Source organism: Crocodylus porosus, unplaced genomic scaffold, assembly GCF_001723895.1.
Source record: "Crocodylus porosus isolate Cpor-Errol unplaced genomic scaffold, CroPor_comp1, whole genome shotgun sequence".
In the NCBI taxonomy this organism is placed as follows: domain Eukaryota; kingdom Metazoa; phylum Chordata; order Crocodylia; family Crocodylidae; genus Crocodylus; species Crocodylus porosus.
The window spans coordinates 7,768,354-7,788,226 of NW_017728922.1; the positions used below are offsets into that span (position 1 = coordinate 7,768,354).

The window sequence follows — 19,873 nt, forward strand, 5'->3', positions numbered from 1 at the left end:
CAGAAATATTAAATCTTAAATGAGACGATGAGCTTTTGTTATCTTGAAGTTGAATGTTGGCTTTCAAATTATTTTGGAATTGTTCATAGTATCATAGTGCTTAGGGTCGGAAGGGACCTAAACAGATCATCAGGTGTGACCCGCCTTTCCCCTGCCCTGGGCAGGAAGGGTGCCAGGGTCATATCACCTAGCCAAGTATCTGTCCAGCCTCCTCTTGAAGATCCCCAAGGTAAGAAAGAGTACCACTTCACTTGGGAGCCCATTCCAGAGCCTGGCAGCAAGATCATTTGCTAAGGGAATATTAGAGATATGAAATATGTTAATGAAATCTAAGAAATAAATATGGAGATGGTCAGCTGAGACCTGTTACTAACATACAAAATATAAAGGCATTTTATAGGTGGCAATGCATGCACCTTTTGGCCCTCTAAGGACAAGTCATGATAGCTACAGTACTTGGAACATAGAAAAGTCTGAAATATTTTAAATCTCTGGGGTTATCTTGTGAATTATGCTTGCCCATCTAACTGTTAACATTGTGTGGCACCCCACAGAATGCCTGAAAGGATCTAAAGCAGGGGAGGGCAAAATGGCAGATCCAGCCAGCAGCCAGACTTTATTTCTCAGCAGTCCCTGCCTCCATGGCTGGGGCTGGGCTCCATGGAGACCCTAGCCACAGATGTGCTGTGATAGCAAGGCTGGTGCCATGGAGACCAGCTCCAGCCCGCGGGCAGGGCACACAATAGGGCAGGGCAGGGGGCTGCTCCAGAGCTGCTGAAACCTTGCAGCAGGGGTAGCTTGGTCAGGACCAGGGTAGAGCCATGATCTGCAGCCTGCATGTTCTGGGCAGGGACGTGCGGGTGGGAGATCACAGCTCTGCCTCAGCTTCTTGTAGGGGTGACATCCTAGTTTGGAGCAGGGGCACAGCTGTGATCTGCAGCCATCCCTGCCTGGAGTGTGCAGGCTGCAGACTACAGCTCTGCCCTGGCTTCTTGCAGCAGTGACAGCAAGGATCCAGAGCCAGGGTAAAGCTGCTGTTTGCTACTTGCACATCCCTACCCAGAGTGTGCAGGTTACAGATCACGGTTCTGCTCTGCCCCCACCACAAGATCCCAGCAGCTCTGGAGCAGCCTCCTGCCTTGCCTTGCTGTGTACCCTGCCAGCAGGCTGGGGCTGGTCTCCATGGCAACCCTAGCCTTGCACTATCACAGCAGCTGTGGCTGGGGTCTCCATGGAGACTGGCCTCAGCCATGTCGGCAGGGGCTGCAGGGAACTGGAGTCCACTGCTGGCCAGGTAGACTCTAGCCCATGGGCCAGATTTTGCCCACCCATGATCTCCAGGGTGCCCCAGCGTGGCTGAGAATCCCTGCCCTAGCGGTAAGGGCAATTACAAAAGCCTCTGCCTACTGTTCAAACACTGTACATGTTATGTGTGGTTCATCAACAGGACGAGATCCGTTTTGCTCATTGAGGAAATGGAAACTTTGGGCTGCTTATCAGAACTCTGATACTACTGGGCTTCAGTTACTTTTGCTAAGCCTGTCTGCCTGAGCGTCCAAGTTAGTGGCAGCTGTTTTGCTGGAGCTCTTGATTTAGTAGGGAAATACAAACTTGGCATCCATGTCAGAAGTATTTCGATCTCCTGCTCCTATCTGCACTTGAAGGAATTTGGCTTCTCTGGTGCCTGTGACCAATGTCAATTAAATACAGATAGATGTGTATTGGAGGGAATTGGATGACCACTATAAAGATGGTATTTTTCCCCCATTAGCTTTTTGGGCTTGATTCAAGAAACTACCATAGGAGCTGCATGAACATTTCAAAAATAATTTAGCATGTCACTTACCTGATTTTACCTAAAGGGCCAGAGTTCTCAGCAGATGTGAAGTGCTGTAAGCCCATTGACATCAGGTGGAAAGACAGTTACGTAAAACATCTGCCAAGTGTGTGTATGTGTGTATGCCCGCATGCACACACTGCTTTGGCTGGTTCCCAAAGCAGCTGCCCTATTACTGCTGTTGGCTAATGACTTTGTTCTTCAGTTGCAGCGGGACAAGTCTGTGCTCTGGTGTTGAAGGTCCCGTGTTGTGTGGTGTTCCATGGACACGCACACAACCCATTTGTACAACAAGGTGATTCAGTCAAAGTGCTCAACAACTTTTAACCTCTTTCCTTTGACAACACTTCTCTAATATTCCCTTAGCAAGTGATTTTGAATTTTTGTGAAAACATCCTTTCTACTTGTTACAGAAATTAGGCTCATGCTGCTTGCTATGAAACCAGTCCCATTGTGCAAAAGGCCACTGTGTATTGGAAGGGTAACAGAAGCAGTTTCTGACCTATGTGAACTTGGAACAGAGACAAAGTGGATATTTTCACTTCTTGTTCCATTTTCCCAATTCAAATTGTACAAGAGAGCTCTAGTTGCCCAATTATACTATTATTCAAAAGTTAATTGCGTTACTCAATCTCTTTATCAGGAGTAGGTGCATATATGCACCACATTTTACTTTGGTTTCACAAAAAGGTTTGTATTTTAGATAGAATGCATATGAGGAGTAAATCTTCTCATATGAAGTAGGAAAATGATTCAGAGTATCAAACTGAATCCAGATACATGTTTAAAAAAATCTGTCTGGTGTTAGAAACAGCCAGATATCATGCATTGCTCGATTGTGTGGAAACATAGTCATTGACATGAGGATCAGATTTAAAATGTCTCTGTTACAAATATGATCCTTCTTCCATATATGTCATTGCAGTAGTGATCTTGTGTGTGATTTTTGCTGTTATACTACTGATTGAAATGTTGGTGGCCGAGGCGCTGTCTGCAGCATACATACTAGTCCCTGAATGTGGCTAGAGCTTTAATTTCTGCTTTGTAGCACCTGAAATACTGCTTTGTGTTACTAGAACATGAATTTTGAGGTGGGGATGGGAGCTCATTTTGTGCAGAGCTGTGGAGCAGCTGTCTGCTCCATTAACTATTTAAGACTTCATTTAGAGAAGGAGAAGCTCCTCTCTGAAGCTGTCCAGTGAAGAATGATCTTTGTATTTTTCAAGCCCCACTATCAAAGTAACAGGTGGCCAGTGTGTAATGGCACTGAAAGGATATCCTTCTGGGGCAACAAATAAACATAAATAGGCTGAGGAAAGTTTGTTTTTCTCAGCCAGGGTAAAACTTAGACAATGTTTAATGTTTGAAAACAACAGGGCTAGCACAGTGGAAGGAAATCCTGGCCTGCCTTGTGGCGGAAGGTAGGCGTGAAGGTGCCGTGCATACATCCCTACAGCTGATCTAAAATGCAGCTGTTTGGCAAAACAGCTCCAAAATATCTGGACTCACTCCAGCTTGTGCACAGGAATGTTAAACAAAGTAAAGGTAGTGGCTGGATTTCCAAAGGCTGTCTTTCCTCTGTAACTAGGAGAGGAAGCTTCTGGGAGCAGCAGAGGGTCTCATGAAGCCTGGGATCCATGACACTCAGCTGCGTTCTTCGGTGCTCCCTGATCGAGTCTTTCAGTGTAAAGGAGCCATCCAGTGGCCCTGTGTTTCCAGCGAATGCGGAATCTGTAGCCTGTGTGAAGCCAGCATAAATGGCTCTTTTCCTAATGCAAGCTGAGGGAGTATGTTGGGAGGTGGCAGTAGGAAAAACCATGGAATATGAGACTGTGTCCCTTTAGGAGAAGTTTCAGTGCTGATCTTAATTTGGACCAGGACCTAGCCAAATGTTCTCTGCAGAAGAGGTTCAAAGGTCTTTTGCTTTTATGTTGAATATAACTCCAGCTTGGGCCGTGACAGTCCTGACTTTGATAACCATCTTCCCCAGCATTGCCTAGGGTAAAATGTGGTGGTACCATAAGCATCCTGCTGCACTGACTAAAGAATATATATTTTTTGTTTGAAGAAGGATGTCAGTGTGTGTGATATAACAACCACATTGAAAGCAGAAGGTCTCTAGTATGGCTCTTTGCTGTGGTCAGTCATTTGTTGCACAACTCTACTTCCTCAAAAGAGTCAAAGCAAAATAGGAGCCAAAACCAACAGTATCCAGTATGGCTTGATTTTTGGAAAGGCTATTTTAGCTTTATTAGGCATGAGACATGGCTTTCTTTGCCTCTAAAGTGAAAGATAGGTGCAAAATAATGCTATAGAAGTAGTACCGGGGAGAACTTTGTGTTTTGTTCATTTTGGGGATCACTCTGGTAAACCTCTGGCAGGCTAGGAATCAGGAGCAAGAGTGATTTAGATGTGTGGTCTTGTACAGAAGTCAGGAGTTTAATGGAATAATGAGTTAAAATATAGATACTGTGACCTCGTTACTCTTTAACTGCCCAACATTGTCCTTCCTAAGCCTAGTGCAGAGGGGTAGTAGCATGTGATTCATGGGATTTTTGAGGAGTCAAGTCCAGGGTACAAAAACTTCTGCTATGTACAATTTTCTCAGCTTCTGTTCTGAAGAAGCATGTGTCAGCCCTTGAGGGAAGGGACTGTGTCTTGATTGGTGTTTGTTCAGTATTTAGAGCCTTAGGACATGGTCGTCACATAAATATTTAATAAAGAGAATGATTCTGTTTTCAGATGTCACTCCTGATTTGAATGAAGTTATTCCTGCTTGATGGAAATATGAATAGAACCAGGATTGAATTATAATGTGGGATCCAGTATATAGCACCAGCTTCAAATGATATAATATCATGTCCATGCAGTAGGGAAGTAATGCAGAAATGCCTGTGTATGGTACTTCACTGAGGGTAACCAAAAACTAGCTTTGTTCCTGAAAGTGTGTTCTGCATTGAACCATAAAAATCCCCAAGAATTTTCCTACCCTCAGTAGTGGAAGGAAATGACTTCGATTAAAAAGCCCCAAAATGGACTTTGTCACTAAGACTGCCCTTACTATATGTCCTAGATGTTTTTTCTAAGTTAATGGTTTAGGTGTGTTTTTTCAATGGGTCACAACTTGGAAACATCTTGTTTAATGGTTGCATGCAGGGTTGATTAACACTTAGAGTTGGCAGCCTGGTGTCTGCCATTGGAGAAATCCTTCTGGAAACAAAACGGTTTCTTTTCTGCCATCTGAGGCAAGTGCAGGGATGGTTGTGTGTTGGGGAAGCAATGTTTTATGTGCATCGGTCTCACAGGGCTCTCAGTGTGTTATGTGGGTGGTGGGTACTGAAGCGTTGAGGCTTGATAGATTCTCACGTCCTGTAACTGATGTATTCTGAGACTCCTAGAGTATCCTGGAGTAAGATCCTGACATACATCCTGCAAAGCAATGCCTTATGTAATTTGGAGTGGCTGAATGGGTACAGATGCAATACCTGTGACTTTTAACCTGCTAGGGAGAAATGGCTGTTAACTTGTGATTTCATTTGGACTTGAGTTCATGATGTCTTTGGAAGCATTGCTTGTGGCACTGAAACGCTCAGAAGAGGGCTTTTTTTTAAATGCAGGGTAAAAATGTTTCAGAAAATGGCGTAGAAGGAAGAAGCTGAGAAGTCCTGTGATTCCCCAGGGCAGCAGTGCATGAGGCTGGGGTAGCAGGTGCTGCTGGCAGTGGTAGCTGGGCCAGCAGTGTGAGAGGTTATTCTTTCTCTCTCTCTCTCCCTGCCAAATCCGCACCCAGGGCTGGTGTCCCAATCAGCTCCATCTCTCCCCTTCACCCCACCAGTTGTACTACTGAATGATTGGCTGCAGTGTCTTATTTTCATAGGTGTAGGCAGGGTCTTGGAATGACTTCATTTTGTGAATAAATTAGCACTTAAAAGTCTCAAAATTATTAATCCTGCAAATCCACTTTCAACCACTGTTGTTGTTTTTTCTAGGGCTCGGTTTAAGGAAACATGACTCAATTCACAGGGCTCTCCAATATTTTTTGCAGGTGTTGTATGTACAAGTATGTGGTCTTTAACAGCTGCAGGCCCAATGCTTCAAACATTTGTTTCTCATAAGCATGCCCATTGGCTTCAGTGTTGTCTTTTACCACCTTCTAGTAAGAAAGAGACAGTCTTTGCTACAAGGGTATCTGTACTACTCTGATGTACAGGAATAATAAAAGCAAAAACACTCCCCCATTTGCACAAGTATTGCCTAAGCTCAGACAGCTTCAGGCAAACTCCAGTGCAGGGGAGTGTGCTGTAATGTAGTTGTGGGCAGGAGGGCCCTGTAAGGCAGGAGCATCACACATACAGAGCTTAGAAAAGGAGCAGCTGCAGGCTTGATCTGGAGGTGGTTGTCTGGTCCCCCGGGCTGGATTCAGTTTGCCATCTCATTTGAATTTGACACTCCTTGTTTAAGTGGTCTGAGGGAGTTTAATATGGCCCTGTTGCCCTTCTGAATAGCTGTGACAGCCCAGCCTAGCCTGCTGAATGCGTAAGTATATGTGGCGTCCTGAGCTACATGCTCAGTTATGTTGGGGGCTGCACCAGTTCCCAACTTGCCCATGACCCCAGGGGCACAAAGCTAGCTTAATGCCACCATTGAACTGTTCCCTCTGTCTCTCTCTCTCTCTCTGTCCCTGGGCTGTGTTCGCATGTACTGTACACCTTAGAGACGAACATGCAATCGCACCTTTGTGTTTGAAGAGTGGCAGTTTAAATTTGCTTTATAAATCAATTGAATAAGCACATCGTATGCGAATACATTGCACAGTGCTGGTAAAACAAATACTCTATAGTAGCAAGGTCATTTAGAAAAACTTGAGATTTTATTCTACTCTAGTAAATGTGAAGGGAAAGTATTTTTGTTTGAAAATAGAACTCTGAACCTTTTTACTAGCAGTACCAATATCTCACCAAAAGAACATTGTTAGCAAAGGGATCGTATAATTGGAGGTGCCCAAGGAATTGCTTTCCCAAAACCTCTCTGTGAACTCGGCAAGGATAACACCTATACAATCTCGTAATAGAAATGAGCTTCACAACATCAGCAAAGCAAAGGGCAAAGAAAGTGTGGGCTTCATTAAAGAGAAGGAAATATGACTTGGCTGCTGGGTGAGACACCTGTGAATACAGGGATAGGGATTTATCAGTGCATATGAGGACTACTTGAAATTTTCAATAATGACATTTAAATGCAGTAAAAGACTAAGATCAACCTAAGTTTATTTACATTATGTAATGGACATGAACGTTTTTCCTTAAACAATCAGAGCTGTCTGAAATTGGGTACGTGTATGGGGAAACTAAAACTTGCTTAGTGTAGCCAGCTGGTATAAAATGGGGGTTCTGTTACCCTGTTAATCCCTAGCACCTCATGAAGTGATGTTTGTTTGGTTTTTTTAAAGGAAGAGTTTTAAAGAAAGTAAGCTTCAAAATACTCCTGTGAGGTAGGGCTGTGTGAAACAGCACCGTTTTGTTTCAGCTTCCATTTTGCTGTTTCGAAGGGACAGTGTTTTCTTTCATCACGTCGTTTAGTTTCGAAGTACTGTTCCACTTCGTTCAATCCAAACTGTTTTGTTGTTTCGATGCGTTTCAACGTTTTGCGCATAGGCTATCATGGGGAATCATGAAAATGCCTAAAACTCTGTCATTTGTTGCTTAATTTGGATGGAAATTGCAGGGATGGTAGCCCATCCATCCTGAGGACGTGAAGCCTGCCAAGTTTCAAGAAGATAGGTGCAGAAGTTTCTGGGAAACTGCACCTCAAACTGTTCAAAACAAAACCCATGGCACTGGCCGGCAACTGCAGCCCCCTCTCATCCAGTGCACAGATCCGGGGTGGGGATGCTGCGGGGCTGTGCCGGATTCCTCCCAGGGGTGCAGGCCCCTGAATCTGTGTGCCGGATGACATGAGGCTGCTGCTGCTGCCTGGGCTTGGTGCTGGGCATAGCTTGAGCTCAGCGCCACGGAGGCTGTTGCTGCTGTTGTCCCCAGGCAGCAGTGGCAGTCTCCTGTCATCCTGTGTGCAGATGTGGGGGCCTATGCCCCTGGGAGGGCTGTGGGATTGTGCCAGACTCTTCCCGGGGGGCGCGGACCCCCAGATCTGTGCAGGATGACAGCAGGCTGCCACTGCCAGCTGGAACCGGCGCTGAAGCCAAGTAAGCCCAGCCTTGAAACGTTTTGAAATGTGCCCTCGTTTCATTTTGAAACTGTTTTGAAGCCTTTTGTTTCATTTTGATCTCTCTGTTTTGAGCTAAAAACGTGTTGAAACAGCTTCATACTAAACACCTGGTGAAATATCGCACAACCCTAGTAACTATTACAGTTACATTGCACGTTCAGTATAAACTAAAGGCCAAGAAACGTTAAGTAATTTTGCAAGGTCATAGCAAGTTAGTGACAGAGAATGAGTTCTACGTACAGGCTGGCTTTATAGTCTCCTGCCCTGACCTGTAGATTGGCACCATCTTTTATCCCTAGCAACTTAAAAGCAATAGATAGTGGGTTAGAAAGTTGACCTGTATGGCCACGAGTAAACAACTCCACCACTCTGTGCATCAGTTTCCCAGCCTGTAAATCCTCCATAGCAAAGCACTTTGTCGCCAGATGAAAATTTATGTGGTTATTTCTCTCTTGCTCCCCCCACTTCCCCCAATCTTCCTTCTTTCAGGTTTCCTTCTCATTTCAAAACTATATCCTTCTCTTCAGATCATGTGCGCAACGTGCCTAAATTGGCTTTTACTGTAAGATCCATGTCAGTCAGTTGTTTGCTATGATGTATTTTGGGGAGTGGGGGGTGAAGAGAGAAAAGAGCAGAACCTGAAATTTCTGCTCTTGGTCACCAGGGCTTATTCTTTTTTGCGCTGGGTTATTAAGATTTAGAATTCTGAAGATGTTCAGTTATTGCTGAGGGGGGTATGAAGATGCCCATATCTGTTTTTTTTTTTTTTTTTCCTCCTTCCTTCACAGTCCTTGTGACTAATTTATCAGTATTGTAAAATAATAATAAGATATATATATTTGCATTCTCAGTGAGTAGTACTGGTAAGGAGCTTTGTTCCAGCTATCATTTATAGTAATGTTTTGTATATCTGATGCAAGGAGCTGTCTGCTTCCTTGGCTGTTGGGAAGATCCCAGGCTGGGATACAGTGAAACAACCAACTCATCTTAATTTCCAAGTCTTGAAAGGGGGAAACAAAGGTCAACATTTTTAATATTTGTATTTGGGTCAGAGCAGAAGGTTCTCTCGTACTAGAAGTGGCACATGAGGAAATAAGTGTGGATCTCATCATGGAACATCTTGTCATGTTTTATGTGCAGCTACAAAACCTTTTGAATTTTTCTTCAGTCACCTTCCGCTAAATTAATGGCAAAGCTCTTGTTGAGCCAACAGCATGGGCTGATCTTTGAGCAACTGAGCTCATATTAGTGAAAAATAATGCTGTGTGCAGAATTGTAGTCCTTCCTAGTACTGTGGTTAGCTGTTGTTGAAATGTAAACTCCTAGGAAGTCTGGAAATGTACCATGAGTCCTGATTGCTTTTTCCTTTAGACCAATACAGCTGCACCCTGGATACCTATTTACTTACGGTAATTTCAGCTCTTAGTTCCTATCCAGCTGTGTGTGGATTTCTTGTGATTTATGGAACAGGAGGTAAGTGAATTGACAACCTTGAGTATTGACTTTTCTGCAGCTTATATGGAGAACAGGGCAACAGGAGAAGAAATAATAGGTCCGTTTATGTTATTATCTTTGTCAGCAGATGAGTTCATCTACTTCTCTGTTGAGAGCTCAGAGGAAAAGTGAAGTCATTATTTGCTCTTTAACCATGGAAGCAGTAGGGTACAAGCATCCAACATTGCACTCTGTTACATTTGAGAGACACTAAAATGTGGGACATGGTAGCATGGTCAATTTTTGGCCGTTCCGTAGATACTGTCAGTTACGTGGACGCGTTTTATAAGAGGGACAGTAGTCCTCTGTGAGCTAGTACATGACAATTGTACTGGGTTTGGATAATAAATACAGTGACGTCCCCAACCTATTACCAACCCGTACACCATCTGCTTACTCCAGTATTGTTTATCTGTCAGAAGTAATAATATTGTAACTCAGCAGGTGGTGGTGATCGGAAGGCCACCATTGTTTTTAGCTTGCATCCTAAACCAGTGATTCCCAAAATAGCAGTTCCTGCTATAAGTGAGGTTGTAAACCCTGTGGAGGGCCTGATGTCTCCTTGCCTGCAATTACCCTGTGTGTCTCTGATTAACTGTGCCTCAGTTAATTCGGAGTACCTGTGTGTTCCTGTGTCCATAATTATTCATGTGAAATGAAAAGCTAAACTTGGACAATTTTAGACCTGTTTTAGGGATAAATTGTCTTGGTTTACCCCTCTCTGGCTACAAAGAGAACTCACCTTTGTTCTGGGAAAAACTATTTTGTCTTAGGGCAAAGTGCGGTTGTTCAGATGTCTGTCTGTCCCAGGACAAACCCTAAAAAGTTTCATGGGATAAGAAGTGCTAACAGTTTGTCTTGGGATATTGGGAGGCGTGTTTGAACAGTTGTTCTGGGATTGTGTCATTGAGTCAATGACAGAAAAGCAGTACATTCAGCCACTCACTAAACCCCGATAAAGGAAGGTGATGTATGTATGGCTAATCCCATTTTTGTTTTGGGACAAGCACAGGCACAATTTGTGCCAGGACAAATGTGATGGCTATTCTGAGCTTCTGGATAAAGTCAAGCCCAGGGACAGTTTCTGTGTAGCAGCTGAAGCTAGGCAAGTCCTGTCCCCTGTTAACTGCAGGTGCACAAGCAATTGTAACTGGATGTATGGGGCTCGTGAAATTATTCATGAGGGGGGTTTTAACCAAAAAGTTTAGGTAACAGCTCTCCTAAGCTCTGACTGATCAATAAAGTAGCATAGCTGACCAGTGGCTCTGGTTTCCTTCTGTCGTTGAGCTAAATGGTGAAGCTCAGAAGAGCGAATCTGCTACAAGACATTTTGTCACAAGCTTTGCTGTTGTCTGTTCTTCCTTTAGGGGATGTAAGAGGTGTGTGGGGAACATCTAATTAAACAAGGTCATAATAAGAAATCAACTTAAGATCAGTAATTTTATCCTGGCTTTGAAAATGCTCAGGAGGCAAACACTTACGCTAGATGAATAAACAGCTTCATTCATCAGAGTATCAGTGTTTTTGCGTATTAAGAATAGTTGCCGTGTCGTAGAGTTTCCTCCTATTGTTACAGCTCTTCCTTGAGCAGTGGAAATGTTTTGAGTGGTTTAAATTTAATCATTTACTGTAGTGACTAGACATAAATCTGTTCTTAGGTAAACATTTTAGAGCTGCTTAATGTGAACCTTAGAGCTTTACTCTCACGCCTGTCAAGCTATCAGTAATCAGGACCCAAAATATTGGTTGCAGAAATGCATTTAGATCTTTTATTTGATATTGATATTCATTCAAGGCCTATTGGCCTGCTCTACCACCTCCCTTTCCAGCTATCGCTGTGTTTCCCCATCCTGCACACTTTCTGTTCCTGATTGCAAATAAAACTCTGAATCGCTGTTACCTGTTCAAAAAAAGCCATCAGTTTAGTTGAAGGGCAAAGCTGCAGCTAAGAGGCAAATGCACAAACCAGAATGCCCTGAATTCCTTAAGGGGAGCCGATGGCAATTCCTATTGCACTACATTAACCATACCTACTACTGGATTCCTGCTCACCAATGACTCTCTTATAATCACAAATTACTTTTCTTTTTTGTTAGACTAGAGGGCTATTCATATGAAAATGGAATCCTTGCCACTTAGAGTCATCTACTTTGGCTGTTTATTCCCCATCTAAAGCCCTAATCCTCTTTGTCTCACAATATTTATGGTATGGCCAAGCAGATTATGAAGCCACAAATGGAGGATTATGTTCTCCAACATCCAGCCTGAGGCTGCAGTCAGACTAAGTCTTATACAGTCCATCCTTGGCTATTTTGGATAATTATCTTCTAATAAAAAGTTGCTGGGATAATTGAAACTGGTGGGAGTTACTGTATTAAACTGAAGAGTTGAGATGCAATAGTCTATTAATTAAAGCTTATTATGCAATACTAGACATTAAGTCAGGTTAACAAAATGCTGTTTTGGTAGCTGAAGTTCAGATAATGGAGGGTGCACCAGTAAGCAGGGGCTGACCTGCCTGCCATTTGCAATGACTCTTCCAAGTAAAGAAGTCAGGCAGCTACATTTTGTGGTGTTGGGGTTTTACTGAATGTGGCACTCTTCCCTCTGATTCAGAGGCACAGCAAGCTCTTTCAGTGCTTGGGGCAGAGTCGGGTGGCATGTGTGGGTGGGAATATGCTGACTACTGAAGACTAAGTTGTATTGAGGGAAGGGCAAGCTCTTACCTGTCCACCTCTGCACTGGAGGCAGGTGCCGGTGCTGTATCAGCATGGGCTGCCTTCAGCAGCCATGTGAGGGGAGTCTCTGGGCATCTCGTTGGCTCTGCCCTCCACTTACATATGCTATTGGGCACAGGGCTGTGCCTTCTGGGTAAAGACTCCCTGGAAGGGTGTGGGGGGAGTGAGTGCCATTCCAGTGGACCTTAATTCCCCTTCTGTGCCCCCAGGTGCACTGTTAAGTGCAGGGCTGTGCCTGCCCTTTGCCTGCTATGGTAAAGCGGCTGCACCTGCATTGGCAGCATAGACTCCCAGGGAGGGAGGGGATACATTTTGGCACCCCCTTAGAGTTGGCACCCATGGCTGGTACTTGTTTTCCCTTACCTCCCCCCCCATCCCTGTCTGCCCCTCCAATTATGCTACTGCCCAGACTCTGAACCAGTACCCCGGTACATAGCAAGCAGCTCCATGCTCTGCTTGTGTTTCCAAATGAGCTCTTTGAGGAGCTGTAAATATACATGCTCAGGGGGTTAATGGGAGTATGAGAACCTTTGCAGGTGCTTTTCTACAGGGCTACTGTCAGGCAGGGGGCGTCAAGCTGATTTTGTCCCATGGGCTGGATAAATGGTGCAGTGCAGGCCACACTGGGACCTCCCTGCTCCCCACCCTGGATCCAGTGCATACAGCATACTGCTCCCACTAGGGCTGGTCCAAAATCCCTTGTGAAAACCAAAGGGGAGATGCAGGGGGTGTGCCACATGCGGTACAGATCCCAGACCAGCTAGGACAGGTGATGTGAGGCATGTCTCTGGCTCTGCGTGTAGGGCTGTTCGGACAATGTGTGGGTCAATTAAGGCCCCGAGCAGCACTGGGGGCCAGAGGGTGGTGTTCCCTGGGGTGGATCCAACTTGCCAGCCATCTTTGGCATCCCTACTGTAAGGTGCTTGCTGTTCTGCTCTGTTGTACAGCTGAGGTAGTACACCTTGCTGGGAAGGCTGGGGCTGTCTGCTATTTAGCAGACCTCGTGGATCCATGGATTAGAAATTCCCACATAAATTTCAGTTAATCTTCTAGTATGTAAACTATGATGGGGTTGTCACCTGGAGGTATGTGTACCCACGGGGATACTTTGTGTCTACTCCTCACCACACTGCTAACTTTTCTCTGCTTTAGCAAAGCTCCAAAAAAATGCTGAGGAAAATATAATTGGATTCACATCTCTAGTAACTACAAAAAGCATAATAACCTCTTAATTTAAAAAAGTCTGTGATCTGTTATGTTTCTTGATGATTATCTTGATATATGAAAGGAGGAGGACGCATTAAGCTATCTCCCTTTTATGGAAGGGTATCTTTGCTTGGGACTTCCAGGCTTTCTACCCCTTGTGCTTGTTGAGAAAGGTATTATTACTTGAGGGGTTTTACTTGGTGTGACACTTCATCCTTCGTTCTAGGTGAACAATGTTTTTCAAATAGAAGGAATTAAGTCTGTGTGGAGGAGGGTCATGTTTTATTTTATCTGTTGTTTCTGCAGGGTGTAACCTGAGTCCTTAATCCCAATGCTTGTGTTGAGCCCAAGTTGGCAGGCTAGTACTGGATAAAGCTTGAGTTTGGCCAATTTGTACGCGGCTGCGATCATTTTTTCAGTACAGACACTGGCTAGACCTATTTGGGGACCTATTTGGGCACTGCCAGTCTTCCAGTACCTTCCCACATTTTCCATTTGTACCCAAAAAGAATGGCAGTCTCCCATAGTTCATTGAGAAGTTAGTCTGAGTTGGCTCAGTTTGTTGCAATAAAAAGCGGCAGAACCCATAAGTTTGTGCAACACACAGGTAAATACAGTGCCATATGATAGCTTATATTGGTGTTAGAATATGTAGTCACTGCGAACTAATTTAAGAAAGAAGCAGATAAAGAGCTAAGATAAAGTTCCTGTTTTTATGCAACTGCACCTGGATGTAATGGCAAACTGGGGCAAGAAGCACTAGAAAATAGTGCACAACCTGCTTTCTAAGCTCCAGTTTAACACATTTTGCTACAACTGAAAGCTCGTTGGAGGGCCCTGCTTGTTGTACCATCTGAAAAGCTGCTCTTAGCCTTCAGAACCAGATGCTGTAGCGTCTGGATTATACACCAAGATACCAACCTTTTCTTGCTTGGCTAGGGCCGGTCCAATAGCCCCTGATGTTGCTAGCAGTTGCTGAATCTTACTAGGACAAGAATGCAAATGCAGCTCCCAGGAACAGAGCAGAGGTGCTGCTGATGTCTGCTTGGCAAATTACCTAAACGTTTACAGCTCTTCTGTGCTTCTGTACTTTGTCTGACCGATCTTGGTTATCTGAAGCCAAGATTCCCCTCACCTTCTAAACATTTATAAAATCAGGATATGCTGGAACAGGCTAAACTTTGTGTAGGGCTGGCAGGCTATACAGTAGCATCTCATGCTGGAGCTGAAGCCTTCTATATTTTTAACAGCCCAAGCATTCTTGTTTTTTCCCTTTTTTTGGCTTCTGCGCTTTCACCCAAACACTTAACCGAGGATGGACCGGGGCCAGATAAGCAGGAGTTTCATTCTAAACTTTCTTCAAGGTTAACTGGACAGATTTCACACTCTCATGTGAGATTGGATTTAGAATATAGAAACCTGGGCATGGAGGGAAGTTTAATTAATTGTTTCTGTTTTCTCTCTTCCTCTTCTTTTCTCTTTCCTTATTTGGAAATAATTTTGGACTTGATAATTATCCTTCCCAGACACCAACAATGTGCTAAGAATATTGGGAAAAGGCTGGGTACCTTCACCCACTTGAATATGTGCAAGGTGTTGGGGACTTGTACTTCATGTAGTTTTTCATTTCTTGTGTAGATCCTGTGCTTTCAGTAATTTAATTTTGTTTTGTGTAACTGTTAAACATTTTTTTGTTTCAGTTTATTCTACATCCAGTAAATTTGTGACATGCCTGCCCAATTAAATATCAGCTGGTGTCTTTGCCTTTTTAAAGAAAATCAAGACAATGAAGCTAGTTCATAATATCATTAAGTAACCCACAGGTAACTTGCCTTTTGATAACAAACTTTCAGACAACAGAAAAATGTGAAAGCTGTTTATAGCTACCGGGATGAGATGACTGGAATGAGAAATGTTCTTTATTCATTATTAGTAGTTACGTGAATTTTTCCTTTGTATGACAGGATTACCTAAGAGACATAGAAAGAACTAGAGAGCATAGTGCCCTTGGTACCTGACCTCCAGATTCTCAGCTGCTGCATGTTGTTGCTTGCTTCAGTGGGGTGTTTTTATTATCAAAACTGCCCTTACAATTACCTTTATAGTACTCCAGTCCCCAGAGAAGCACAGAGATGTAAATGGTTCTGCAGCTTTAGTTTTGCAAAGGTGTGTGTTTTGTGGACCAGACTTGCTTTCCCTGGCCTGTGAGTTTGTCACATTCTTTAATGTCACTTTAAAAATACAAAGTGCAACATGTACAGTATGTATAATTTAGCTTTAACTATTATGAAAACTGTAGTTAAAATAACAACTCTGTGCTTTTGCTTTAGTGCCAATTTTTACATGCTTGCAATTTAGAAAAATTCTTTTGTGCTGAAGTTTGTTATGATCCACCCAGGTCCAGAATGACTTTTTAAATAAAGAATTTTTGAGTGCATTTCATTAAACTGCAAAGGGAGAAGAATTGGAGGAAGGGGAGCCTTTTCTTTAAAAGCAAACTTGAGCATGCTTTTTCATTTACATATTTCCAGAACAGTTGATCATGGGTACTGCTGCAAATCACTTGCATTCAAAGTCTTTACCGTTAGTATCCTTCTCTGCACCTCCCCTCCCTCTCCCACAACACACATACATCACTTATTTCCTCAGTTCTACAGGGGAATCCAGATGGGGCTGAAGTGCCATGCAGAGCCATCATGGACCTAAAATAAATTGGTATAGGATGGCTCTTAGAGCATTCTGGGTATGGGGTAAATGCGTATATGGATCCATGGATTAGAAATTCCCGCATAAATTTCAGTTAATCTTCTAGTATGTAAACTATGACGGGTTGTCACCTGGGGGTATGTGTACCCCCAGGGGTACTTGGGAAGGCCCTGAGCTATGATAATGGCTGTGTCTCTTTGTTCCAGGAAGTACAATGAACTCAAAGCTGAAATAGATGCCTTTTGTTTCGGAATGTCAACAGATAGTGCCCTTCTCTCTTGATCTAGTAAGCAGAATAATCCAGAGAGTCAATGAATTATAGCGAAATAGGGCTGGAAGGGACTTCCCCCCAGAGGTTATCTGGTCCTAGGAAACTTGGGAAATGCCAAGATTGATGTATTTGCCCAGCCTTGCGTGAATTTCCTGCATAAATTTTAAAATGAGTAACTCTTGTTTTCCACTCCTTTTTCTTTATTTTAACATTCAAAGTTAATGAAGGGAGAAATAAAACTCTGCTAATGAAAATCAAACTGGAAAAATGCTTGGAACCACGGAGAATGAAGGGTGGGGAAAAAAGCTGAAAGAACAAAGTTCATTAAAGGGTAGAGCAAGTTAACTGTTCGTTTGAAGTAGAAAGGTAGGGAAGTGAGGGAACATGACTTTATTTTATTTGAAATCCTCTCACTCGCTCTTTCCCACCCTCTCCAACATTTGCAAATTGCTTGTTTTAAATGAGGCTTCAGGGCATGGTTTGCATCATGCCTTAAGGTTGTGAGTTGTACTGTAATCCTGTTAATACTGTTCTTTCAGATGCTAGAATTATCAGGCAGCAGGGTCTGAACACAATACCATATCTTGGTACAGTGTCTGTAAAAAGCTGTATAACTGAGAAGCTGCTTCATGTAATACAAACTGTTTGTACTCACTTCCAGTAATCCCCTGTGTTGTCTCTGCTCAAATGGCACTGTCAACTGAGATTACTGAGAGGAGAGCACCTCCCACTTTGAATCTGTTTGCTGGGATTTATACCAGTAGGAAGTGGGGGGTGGGGGTGTTTTTTTTCTTCACATAGCTAAGATTTGGTTATTTAACCACTTATGGTTTTGGCATGTTTCCTGTTTGTGATCTGCCTTGGATAAGTCGATGCGAGAACCTGAGTAGACAGTATCTTCGCACAGACTCTGTATAACAAGGCAAATGCTAGAAGCTGATTTTGCAGTGTCCTTCAGGTACATGCTGCATTCCAAGCAGATTATAGCCCTTGGAATGACTGCATAGCTCTGCATTAGAAGTCCAGGTATGTTTGCCATGCTTTTATTACCTCACTGCTGCTGGGCGGATAGGAGAAGGAGGGAATTGCCATCCAATCGGCAGTATTTCTTGAGCACAAGTAGGTGGTGTGTTGGCATTGCTTTCTATGCAGTCAGCTGTGGATCTCTCTAATGCAGAGGACTGTTGCACCTCCCTGGCTCTGACTATCTAAGTGACACTGATGGACTGAAAGAAAGCAACCGCCGAAACATGGATAAACTTGGAAAGCCTGCTTCTGGATTTGCCAGAACTCGTATTCCTAGACCCCAGATTGTACTGCAGCCAATTCAGTCTGCTAGCCACCCACCTGTCTCTAGAGTTTGCAGGTACTGAATGTTCATTCCTTAGGATATGTTTTCATTGGGCAGTCAAGTTGAGTTTGGAAGGCAGTGGTAGAATGATACTGGACTTCAGCACAGTGTTTAAATTAATAGAAACAAGGTAAAACAGGAAATCTTAACAAGCTTAAGAGTGCCTTTAAAACATGTTTTGACTGTCTGGATTTTCCATTGATAATTTTCTGATAGTATTTTTTAAGTTGCTGTTGTTTCATTTTGAGTTTTGTTTCGGGCAGTAACATTGGAATTTATTTAGTGAAACATTTTAAAAGCAGGAAGCATCTGATTGGGGGATTTGCGTATCTGGGGCTGGGGGAGAAGCATCATTGGGATCTAATGTGTGGTGTCAGAAAGATTCTTCACCCAGGGTTCAGAAGTAAAGCTGAATATGTTTGGTTTTATAAGAATTCTCTAAAATTACTAGTGAAACTATGCAGGAGACTAGAACGATACGCTTGTAAGCAAATTTAGTATGTTTTGCTTGGTGTCTTAATATTTGATAATGTGTAATCATGAACTAGTCAGTGTGTTTATTTGACAGACTTACTCTATATATTTAGGCCTCAAAGGTAGTGTGGCAGCATTTCTTACTAGACCCTGCTAATTAGCCGAATGCTACCTTATAGAAAATGTGTTTCCTCTTAAAGAAACTATCAGTGTAAAATTACATTTCTGTTACTGTTCGGATAATCTAATCCATTCCTGTGACTGGTAGGAATTTTTTTTTCTTTATTTTTAGTTGTTTGGGTCTGCAATTCACAACACTTTGAGTAGTCCGTTTCTCTGTATAATATTCTTTCTTTCCTGTTTGTTTTTGTTTTGTAACACAGTAACCAGTAAGGAATATGCATCCTAAAAATCCCACACAAAATTGCTTGAAGAAAAATTATGCAGGTGTAACAGTTACAGTACTTAATAGACTGGATCTCAACTTTCTATTTCATCTTGAAACTGGGTGTTGTAGCTGTGTTGCATTCTTGTTAAGAACAACTCAGTTACCAGATCTTTTGATCTGGGTATTGTTCAATTAAACTAACTTTTTACTTAGATCCTAATCTTCCGTGCAGAAAGATGTAGAATTTCTGTATTGCCCATCTAAAAAGGTGCTAGAATATGAAGTGTTCCCATTACTATATATTCAATGGACTGTTTGAATTCAAATCACAACATGTTACATTCATTCAGCTAGGTCTAATGATCATGTAAAACACTAATGTTGCACAACTAAATATCCTGTGCTAGTCATGCACTTAAAATCTAATGCTACAATCAAAATGATGTTTGCAAAATGATATGTTGACAATTCAGTTACTCTGAATTAATTGCTCTGGATTGTCGTGTGCTCTGGCAATGGTAACTATGGAATGTGCACTGGATTGTGATTTAAGATGCTTTAATTTTACCCAGTGATGTTGTTACCATTCTGCTCAAACATTCTTGAGAAAAGGTAGTTGCCAATCCAGCTTTCTTTCCCAGGCTGCCCCTCCCTTTGCCATTGCTAAACCTTACCTTAAATCAAGCAGATAAAGGTTGTGTGCGTTTAATACTGCTGACTTCCCCAATTCTGCATGTTGGAAGCTGGCAGCTCTGGAACTTGCTTAGTAACATTCCATAAGATGACCAAACTACATACAGAAACTGTTTATGCATGTGAACAATTGCTGAGGTTAACCTGTCCTTGGCAGTTGCTTCAGATAAACCCACGCTGCAAGTAGTCAGCTGTTTCCAGAGGTTGTCCCCCACTCCCCATTTCTCTCTCTGTGATTTTTATTATTGTCTTGGTGTTTGCTGCTGATTGAAATGCTGCTTATAGATCTACATTGCTACTAGGCTCTTAATAGTAGCAATGTAGTTTATATAATACATGCATGACACTTTCATTTGACAAATTCATACATAGATTTCATAGACATTAGGGCTGGAAGGGACCTCGGGAGATCATTGAGTCCAGCCCCCTGCCCAAAGGGCAGGAAGTCAGCTGGGGTCATAGGATCCCAGCAAGATAAGCATCCAATTTA

General features: G+C 42.9%; 1 protein-coding gene across 2 annotated transcripts in view; it reads left to right on the forward strand.

Moving 5' to 3' along the window:
- Positions 1-17,266: 17,266 nt before the first annotated feature.
- ARHGAP40 (Rho GTPase activating protein 40) overlaps positions 17,267-19,873 on the forward strand; it is a 51,168-nt gene continuing 48,561 nt past the window's right edge. Inside the window, exon 1 of one of the 2 annotated variants that reach the window (XM_019539674.1) lies at positions 17,267-17,503. Coding sequence is in view for 1 of the 2 variants with exons in the window: in XM_019539673.1 (XP_019395218.1) it covers positions 17,728-17,843 (116 nt within the window). In the remaining variant the exon portion in view is untranslated. Of the gene's footprint in view, positions 17,504-17,612; positions 17,844-19,873 lie in introns of those variants that run through there. The other variant, XM_019539673.1, reaches the window with a different exon arrangement.